At 36.7% G+C, this 10,415-nt stretch overlaps 1 protein-coding gene across 3 annotated transcripts in view; it reads left to right on the plus strand.

The window, feature by feature from the left end:
- Nucleotides 1-532: 532 nt before the first annotated feature.
- pacs2 (phosphofurin acidic cluster sorting protein 2) overlaps nucleotides 533-10,415 on the plus strand; it is a 52,405-nt gene continuing 42,522 nt past the window's right edge. For all 3 annotated transcript variants that reach the window (XM_073833762.1, XM_073833763.1, XM_073833764.1), the window contains exon 1: nucleotides 533-917. In XM_073833762.1, coding sequence (XP_073689863.1) covers nucleotides 799-917 — 119 coding nt within the window. In that variant the 5' untranslated portion in view covers nucleotides 533-798. The remainder of the gene's footprint in view (nucleotides 918-10,415) is intronic.

Raw genomic sequence — 10,415 nt, forward strand, 5'->3', positions numbered from 1 at the left:
GGTAAAACTGTTTGCACTACAATCCAGTGTGGTCAATAATAAAATGTGGTAAAACACACCAATTTGCGATATCAAGATGATCGAGATGTTTTGTACAGCTAAAAATAGCTGGATGCAGATGAGACCTGAAGCCAGACCCATCAAATTTACGAATGACCGCGCCCGCTCTTAGGGGAAGAAAAAGGTGGATATCATAAAAAGAGATTATACTTAAAAGATAATTGGCCTATATTAACATCCATTATATTTATTTTACTTATACGTGTTGACACACTTCATAATGCAGTAAATGCTGAAAAAAAGCAAGTTCCAATATCCAGATTACTTCCAGTATGCTTGAATCCAAATGTCCAGTATTTGCAAGCACTATAATACTGTACTTTAACTATACAATCCCAGCATGACGTAACTGCTCTTTATAAACAGCACTAGGTACTTTCACCACAGTTGTCCCGTTATTTACTGGCCATCCCGAGTGCGCGAGAGAGCGCAGATGCGCCAGTCGCTGGTACAACCCGGGGGTCACGTGACTTCCTGCGGCGAGACACTGCTGCTGCAGTTTCTTGTCGCGAGCGCTCGGTGCACGGTGTGGAAATTCCGAACCACAGCGGCATGAAGCTGCACGGAGACACCGCACGCGAATCGCTGCGCCACCCGTGAACGGCACAACACCGGCTCCGTAGCAGAGCAGCGGATTAACAGCCGTTTGAGCGGGAAGGATTTAGATCCAGCGCGTTCCTGAGGGGAGAAGTTTGCTCACTGTGTCGGCTGGAGGTGAACGGGACACCAGCAGCGAGCATGGCGGAGAGAAGTGGCCGGTTAAGCTTCCCCGGGAGCGGGGCGCTCAACAGACCGGTACCTATGAACCTGTTCGCCACATGGGAAATAGACGGCTCCTCTCCGAACTGCATCCCCAGGTGAGAGTCACGGGTGAACGGACGCCCAGGTGGGCTGTTTGTGAGCGGGCAGGTGCACGGCGACAGGGAGTGGTGTGTGTCTGTGTTTTAGACAGAGAAAGGGTGTGTAAACTAGTTAGACTATCATTGTGGTGCACTGATCGAGCGCCGATGTCAGCATCGGATCACGGTGGCACAAATCCAGTGATGTACTGCTGATTTACTAACGCTTTTCTGTCATTCACCGTTAAGTGTTAAAATGTGACCCGGGTGCTTTTTGATTACTAGTTCTTTAGAGTTTATTATTATTTATAATAATAATACGTGAGTCTGCGGGTTTGACAGCTCTGTTCTGCCCGCGAACACAAACAAACTCTATGGCCTTTGTGACGTCAGGGTTCCGCTCTCTCGCCGTTTGTTATGAATCGGTTTTGCTGTCATTATCACGGGCCGGTGTCTCGCAAAATAACCCAGTGGATCTACTAGATGCCCAGCCACCGGAACATAATGTTCTGACCCAGACTTTCAGGGACTGCTGCTTCTCTTATTTGCTGTCATGAGTCATCAAAGTACCATCTTTCTTTCATTCTTTCCTTCCTTCTTTCTTTCTTTCTTAACCACAAATTGGATCAAAACAGAGAAGCTACTAATAAAACGGGCTTGACTAGCGCCGTATGTGTGCTGGCATGCAGGTTGTTTTTGTTTATGTCCTATATAATGGTTATGATGAACTATGGGTGGTGTCTGCAATTGACCTTAAAAGACAGTTCACCCATAGAAGAAAATTCTGTCTTCAATTACACACCCTCTGCCTCCTCACTTACAGGAGAAATTATAAAAACTGTAATGCTCATTTTCTTTTCTTTTCTTTTTTCTTTTTTTTTTTTTTTGCTCCAGTTGCAAAGCTTTTAAGCTTCAAAAGCTATCATAAAGTGGGCCCTGTGAAGATCACAAGTCTTCTGAAGCCATATGATAGCTTTGTGTGAGGAGAAGTTTAAAGTGAAAGACAATTATTCTATTGACTTTTGTCTTTTCAGAGGATTATATGATCAAGTTCATAAAACTAGTATGAATATTTCATTTGCCAGTTAGAGTTTAACTCATTGGCTAAATCCAGTCTGAATGAAGGGTATGACTTTTTGTGAGTTCTCATTTATAGCTATAGATTTGAAATACATACACCTTGCAGAATCAGCAAAATGTTAATTATTTTATCAAAATAAGAGAAATCATACAAAATGCATGTTATTGTTTAATACGGACCTGAATAAGATATTTCACATAGAAGATGTTTACATCTAGTCCACAAGAGAAAATAATAGTGAAATTTATAAAAAATGACCCTGTTCAAAAGTGTACATACGCTTAATTCTTAATACTGTGTTGTTACCTGAATGATCCACAGCTGTTTTTTTTTTTTATTGTTGTTGTTTAGTGATAGTTGTTCATGAGTCCTTTGTTTGTCCTGAACAGTTAAACTGCCTGCTGTTCTTCAGAAAAAATCCTTCAGTTCTCTCAAATTCGTTATTTTTAAGCATTTTTGTGTATTTAAATTTCTTTCCAACAATGACTGTAGGAAGATTTTGAGATCCATCTTTTCACACTTTTCACTCATGCAACGATTACAGAAGGTTCAAATGCTCACTGATGCTACAGAAGGACATACAATGCATTAAGAGCCAGGAATGTAAACTTTTGAACAGAATGAAGATATGTGCATTTGTCTTATTTTGCATATATATATATATATATATATATATATATTTATTTATTTATTTATTTATTTATTTATTTATTTATTTATTTATTTTATTTTATTTTTTTATTTAGCACTGCCCTTTAGAAACTACAGAAGATACTTGTTTCCCAGAAGACAAAATAAAATAAATTTACTCTGATTATCAAATTCAAAATGTTTTGACTTCCCCGCTTTTAATGCATCATGTTTCCTTCTGAAGCATCAGTAAGTGTTTGAACCTTCTGTAGTAGTTGCACATGAGTCCCTCAATGTGAAAAGATCTTAAAAATCGTACAGTCATTGTTTGACAGGGTTCAAATGCACACAAATGCTGAAAAACCAAAGAATTTGTGGGACCTGAAGGATTTTTTGGAAGAACAGCAGGCATGAACAACTATCACTAAACAACAAAGTTTAGTGATAGTTTAGTGGGGGCAGCCGTGGCCTAATGGACTTGTAACCCAATAGTTGCGGGTTCGAGTCTCAGGTCCGGCAGGGATTGTAGGTGGGGGAGTGAATGTACAGCACTCTCTCCACCCTCAATACCACGACTGAGGTGAGTCCCTTGAGCAAGGCACCGAACCTCCAACTGCTCCCCTTGCACCGCAGCAATGGCTGCCCACTGCTCCGGGTGTGTGTTCACGGTGTGTGTGTGTGTGTTCACTACTGTGTGTGTGCACTTGGATGGATTAAATGCAGAGCACAAATTCCTAGTATGGGTCACCATACTTGGCCTCGCATCACCTCCAAAAAAAAAAAGCTGTGGATCATTCAGGTAACAACACAGTATTAGGAATCAAGTGTATGTAAACTTTTGAACGGGGTCATTTGAATTCAACACATAAACATAGATTCAACTATTATTTTCTCTTGTGGACTATATGCAACAATATGTGAAATATCTTATTCAGGTCAGTACTATGTTAAAAAAATAACATGCATTTTGTATGATCACTCTTATTTTAGTAAAATAATTTTTGCAGATTCTGCAAGGTGTATGTAAACTTTTGACTTGAACTGTATAGCATGTGAGTTCTGTGGATTACTTTTATGGTGCTTTTTTGTCATTTTGGAGCTTGGCAGCCTTACTATAAACAATATCGAGTTTAATGTACAGTATTACAGTGTCGTTTCAAGCCCGTAAAACCTTTGTTCATCTTCTGAACACAAATTAAGAGATTTTTGATGTAATCCAAGAGCTTTTCGTAGACAGCAAGGGTTCTACCACGGTCAAGGCACAGAAATGTAGTAAGGACATTGTTAAAACAGTCCATGTGACTTTAATTTTATGAGGCTACAAAAGTACTTTTTGTGCACAAAGAAAACAAAAATAACAAATGTATTCAACGAAGCTTCATAAAATTACAGTTGAACCACTGATGCCACTTGGACTATTTTAACTATGTCCTTACGACCTTTCTGGGTCTTGAAAATGTCAGTTGCGTTGCTGTCTATGCAGGTCAGAAAGCTCTCAGATTTCATGAAAAATATCTTAATTTGTGTAGGTTTTGGACTACATAGTGAGTAATGGCAGAATTTTAATTTTGTGTGAACTATCCCTTTACGTTGAATATAAAAAAAACTACTTAAACTACCAAAATCTGTGTAGCTTTAGTGTTATACAGAAAGAAAGTCAACAACATGAGTGTTTGAAATGACCGAATGTTCATTTTCTGCTGAACTATTCCTTTAAAGCAATTTGAACTGGAGCAAATGGTGAGCTGGATGGGGAATCAAGAGAAAGAGATGTGCCTTATGAATTCTTGATCGTAATAAAAGATTCACAACTGTACCACAGACACATTTTCCCTCAGGCTCCTTTGTCTGCTTGCTCTATGTGTGTGAGGAGCATGACTTTTGACCGTCGAATTCCTACAGTTAATTATGTGTTAATTTAAAGGTCTGTTCTGTGCACATAATTGAAGCCGAGAGCAGAATCTGACAGAAACAACTCATCTTATCACAGTGAGACAGACTCATACATCTCTGTCATAAAAAATGACATTAGCTTTAGATTTTAATGAGCTAATTAATGAGCTACAGCAGCTGGTCTTTTGAGCTTTTTCAGTAGGATTTTCCCCTTAGGGCTTGACTGCAGTGGGTGTGGCCTCGTTTGGAGGTACTGTCTGATTGGCTAGGGCTGACATGGCGGGCGTGTCCCTGTTGTCGGACTGGTTTTCTTGTTTTTGGCTGTTAGAGAATTGTGAATATATTACCTCAGCGGCACTCAGATGTTTTGCCAGGTTTCTGGTGAATATTTAATTAATTGCAGTGTTGTTTTTGTTAACTAAACTTATTAAACAAACATAAACTGAAATACAATAAATCTGAAAAAAATCAGAATGAAAAATGTAAAAGCTCATTTAACTTATTAATAAATAGTATATAAATGATACTAAAGCATCGGTAATTCATTGGTACGTTTGCTCTATTTAAACCACCATTAGAACACACATACATGAACATACACACTTTTTTTTATGAAGCTTGCATCAGCCACTCTATCAATGTGTCTGGCCTTTGTGTTTGCCATGCTTCATCTCTTGTGTGTACTATAATACATTTAACTACTTAAATGAGCGTACATGCATGTGTTGAGTGTTTCAAAAGGCAATACTTTGCATCGTGCAACCACATCTAAATTTGTGACCTCTGATTGTGGGTCAATTGTCAGCTTCACATTATTACTTAAGTGTTTGTGGTGGGCTGAGAAGCAGATCTGCAAGCAGCTGTTTTGAATGCAATTCCAGCTGTTGATCTCCTTTGATGTTTGATTGTGCCAGTGAATAAGAGGATGAATGAATTTGTGCTGAATGACAAGAATCGTCATCATTTGTACGCTGCGAAATAGGTCACAAAAATGCATAGAGTCTGAAGCCTGTGTGATTGCTGTGTGTTGTGGCAGATTTTATAGATTTAAAATGGCTTAATATTAGCTAACTGTAGCTGCTATAATCCACCCTTTCAATTAAGCAGTCAGAGCTGACACATTTGGACTGGTTGAATCCCGCTGAAGTCAGTCAGAGTATCAGAGTGTAAGAAAATAGAACGGTAACTGAAGACAGAAATGTCAACCACAAGTAAAATAAGGCAGAAATGCTGATCCACTTTCAGTCCTTTTATCATATTATTCATTCACTCTTCAGTCCAGCATGTGAGAAATGTTTGTGTTATATGACAATTTGTGCTGTGACTGGATGTAGAAAACAGTGTTGTTAATGTTAACTAAAACTATTAAATAAATAAGCTTTCCATTGGTGTATGGTTAGGACAGGACAATATTTGGAAGAGATATAACTATTTGAAAATCTGAAATCTAAGGGTGCGAAATATTGCCTTTAAAGTTGTCCAAATGAAGTTCTTAACAATGCATATTATTAATCAAAAATTATTATATATTTGCGGTAGGAAATTTACAACATATCTTTATGGAACATGATCTTTACTTAAGATCCGAATGATTTTTTGGCATACAAGAAAAATCGATCATTTTAACCCATGCAATGTATTGTTGGCTATTGCTACAAATATACTTGTGCTACTTATGACTAGTTTTGTGGTCCAGGGTAACAAATTGTTTTCACAAAATGCTATAAAAATTTTAGTTTTTGGAGGTTATTCTCATGTCTTAATAAATTAAATAAAAAGATGTTCTTGAAGAGTTCTCTGTACTTTGAAAACTTGCAGTTTAACACCACTTACTCCAGAAAGTCTGAAAAGACCATCTACTAAAACTGTGCTGCCAAAATAGCTGGTTTCTGACATCAGAAACCTAAACTTATTAACACATGGCCGCCCACATTTACACATCAACAACGCCTATTCAGTGTTGAGCCTGGCCTGTCCAGTCACGTTGAGGTAATGCTGAGGGAGTAGGAAAGATATTATTTATCCTAAACACCAGAAAACTTATTTATGTTTAATTATACCTGATATCAATGGCAGATTAAATAATTCTGTAATATTTTGTCTGAATGAATTTAACAAAGCATTACAAACTAAAATCAGTTATTTTAAATACCACATGTGACTTTAGGCATCACAACATGAAACATGGATATTCATTGTGAGATTTACTATAGATTACATTTTACAGCATTATTAAATGAACAATGCTTTTAAATATTAACTTTAAGTGTGTTCTACATGCTGATAAAATAGGGAAAGTATGTGCTATTAAATATCCAGTATTATCTAATAAGGTTTTAATAAGCTGTTTACTGATATTCTGTTTATCTGTAGAGTAAAATTACATTCACCTGGACCTTCGGGTAAGTTTATCTCCAGAATAAAAATTCTCCTGATTGCCCTTGTCATCCCAAATGTTCATATCTTTCTTTTTTCAGTCGAACAGAAATTTAGGTTTTTGAGGAAAACAGTCTAGGATTTTTCTCCATATAGTGGACTTCAATGGGAGCCAACAAGTTGAAGGTCCAAATTGCAGTTTTAATGCAGCTTCAAAAGGCTGTACTCGATCCCAGCCAAGGAATAAAAGTCTTGTCACGCTAAACGATTAGTAATTTTCTTACAAACCGAACATGCAAGTCAAATGGCCTTTTCAAAAAAAGGTAAAACAGTAATGTTGGATGATTTTGAAGTTGAAGGAGAAAATGAGATGGAGTTTTAAAGACACATTCCAGAGCTAGTGCAAGATGAGTATTTGTGGTTAAAAAGTATGTACTTTTTTATTTTTAGAATATGAATGATTGTTTTGCTGGAAAACACCCTTATTCTTTGACGGGGATTGTGTAGAGCCCTTTGAAGCTGCACTGAAACTGCAGTTTGGACCTTCAACCCATTGGCCACCATTGACGTCCACTACTGTATATGGAAAGAAAATCCTGGAATATTTTCCTCAAAAACCCTCATTTCATTTTGACTGAAGAAAGAAAGACATGAACATGGGGGGGGAGTAAACTATCACTACATTTTTATTCTGGAAGTGAAATAATCCTGTAAATACAACGTTATTTTTATAGTGAGTGACCCTGTGCTGCTGACTGTGTGCATGACCCGCGTATGGTCCTTTGTATCGTCTCAAGTGGGCATCATTTTTACTAAAACAATAGAAATCTCTCTCTCTCTCTGATTGAACAGGCTGTGCTAGGCTGTCATATTTGTGTGTGTTGGTGGAGTGTGTGCTGCGTTCTCACCCAGAGAGAAGAAACAGTCATGGCTTTGTCTTTAACGCACCCACAGCCATTCTTACACACACACTGACAGGAGCAGGGGTAAATAGCCGTATTGTTTATATGGTAAAGCGCTGTTTTGTCTTGGAGCGTTTTGTTGTGTGTTTTGTGTACGTTCTTGATTCGCAGGGATAGCAGATGCTTTTGCTTGAAATCTCTTTAATGGAACAATGAATGACGGTGCAGCTCTTTTAAAGCACATGGCCTAAGTTTGTGCATCCGTACCTATTATGGTGCAGTCATGATGTCCATTTTTGTAGGTTAACCGAGAGGACTAATTTCCTGTGTTCCCTCAGGAATTTTTGCTGGGTTTTTTAGAATAGCACTTTTCAACGTGTGTAACAAATAAGGTTAGTTTAGGTGTAATGTTTACTTAAGTTCACCCAAAAATGAAAATTACCCCATGATTTACTCTTAAACCATCCTAGGTATACAGAGGTGTTAAAAAAAGTGCTGATTTTTTATTTTTTTGCATGTTTGTGACACTTTAATGTTTCAGATCATCAAATATATTAAAATATTAATCAAAGATAAACACAACATGCAGTTTTTGAATGAAGTTTTTTATTATGAAAGGCAAACAAAATTCAAACCCACATGGCCCTGTGTGAAGAAGTGTTTGCCCCCTAAACTTAATAACTGGTTGGGCCACCCTTAGCAGCAACAACTGCAATCAAGCGTTTGCGATAACTTGCAATGAGTCTGTTACAGCACTGTGCAGGAATTTTGGCCCACTCATCTTGGCAGAATTGTTGTAATTCAGCCACATTGGAGGGTTTGAGCATGAACCGCCTTTTTAAGGTCATGCCACAGCATCTCAATAGGATTCAGGTCAGGACTATGACTAGGCCACTCCAAAGTCTTAATTTTTTTTTTCTTCAGCCATTCAGAGGTGGATTTGCTGGTGTGTTTTGGATCATTGTCCTGCTGCAGAAGTTTGCCGGACATTATCCTTCAGGATTTTTTGGTAGACAGCAGAATTCATGGATACATTTATCACAGCTCGTCTTCCAGGTCCATGTTTTCACACAGGGCCATGTGGGTTCGGATTTTGTTTTCCCTTCACAACAAAACCCTTCATTTAAAAACAGCATGTTGTGTTTACTTGTGTTATCTTTGATTAATATTTAAATTTGTTTGATGATCTGAAACATTTAAGTGTGACAAACATGCAAAAAAATAAAAAAAACAGGAAGGGGGCCAACACTTTTTCACACCACTGTATATGACTTTCTTCTTTCGGATGAATACTAAAATATATAAAACAGCCTGGATCTTCCAAGGTTTATGGCAGTGAATGGGGTTTAAGATAAAGTTGGATGGATGAAGTGCAATAAAAATGCTTAAATCCACTATAAAAATAGGGGTTAATAAAGGCCTTCTGAAGCAAATCAATGTGCTTTTGTAAGAAAAATATCTGTATGTGACCCTGGACCACAAAACCAGTCTTAAGTCGCTGGGGTATGTTTGTAGCAATAGCCAAAAATACATTGTATGGGTCAAAATTATTGATTTTACTTTTATGCCAAAAATCATTAGTAAATTAAGTAAAGATCATGTTCCATGAAGATTTTTTGTAAAATTCCTACTATAAACATATCAAAATGTAATTTTTGATTAGTAATATGCATTGTTAAGTACTTAATTTGGACAACTTTAAAGTTGATTTTCTCAGTATTTTGATTTTTTTGCACCCTTAGATTCCAGATTTTCAAATAGATGTATCTCAGCCAAATATTGTCCTATCCTAACAAACCATACACCAATAAAAAGCTTATTTATTGAGCTTTCATATGATGTATACACCTCAGTTTTGTAAAATTTAACCTTATGACTGGTTTTGTGGTCCAGGGTCACATGTTTAAAAATGTATTGACAATTTATTAAGTACAATACTTTAAATTGATTAAAATTAACAGTACAGACATTTATAATGTTACGAAAGATTTCTGTTTCAAATAAATCCTGTTCTTTTGAACTTTCTATTCATCAGCGGAGCTTAAAAATTTTAAAAATATTACGTGGCACGTTTTTCAATATTGATGATAATAACACAAAAACATTTCATATGCATATTAGAATAATTTCTGAAGGATCACTTAAGACTGGTTGCTGAAAATTCAGTTTTGCCATGACAGGAATCAGTCATAAGTAGCACCCATTTGTAGCAATAGCCAACAATGCATTTTATGGGTCAAAATTATAATTTTTTCTTTTATGCTGAAAATAATTCTAATTAAACATCATGTTCCATAAAGATATTTTGTGAATTTTCAACTGTAAATATATGAAAACTTTAGTAATCTAGATTGCTAAGAACTTCACTTGGACAACTTAAAAGGTGATTTTCCCAGTATTTATTTTGCATCCTCCAGATTTCAGATTTTCAAATAGTTTTATCTCGACCAAATGTTGTCCTATCCTAACCAGCTTGCAGATGATGTATAAATCTCAATTTAAAAAAAATTACCCTTATGACTGGTTTTTCGGTCCAGGGTCACATATATATATATATATATAATTCCTATATGTTTATTATAACAATTTATCATTTCCCTGCGCGTATGGCAGGAAATGAAGTGAGTTCTTGCA

Source organism: Garra rufa, chromosome 2 (assembly GCF_049309525.1).
Source record: "Garra rufa chromosome 2, GarRuf1.0, whole genome shotgun sequence".
NCBI lineage: Eukaryota > Metazoa > Chordata > Actinopteri > Cypriniformes > Cyprinidae > Garra > Garra rufa.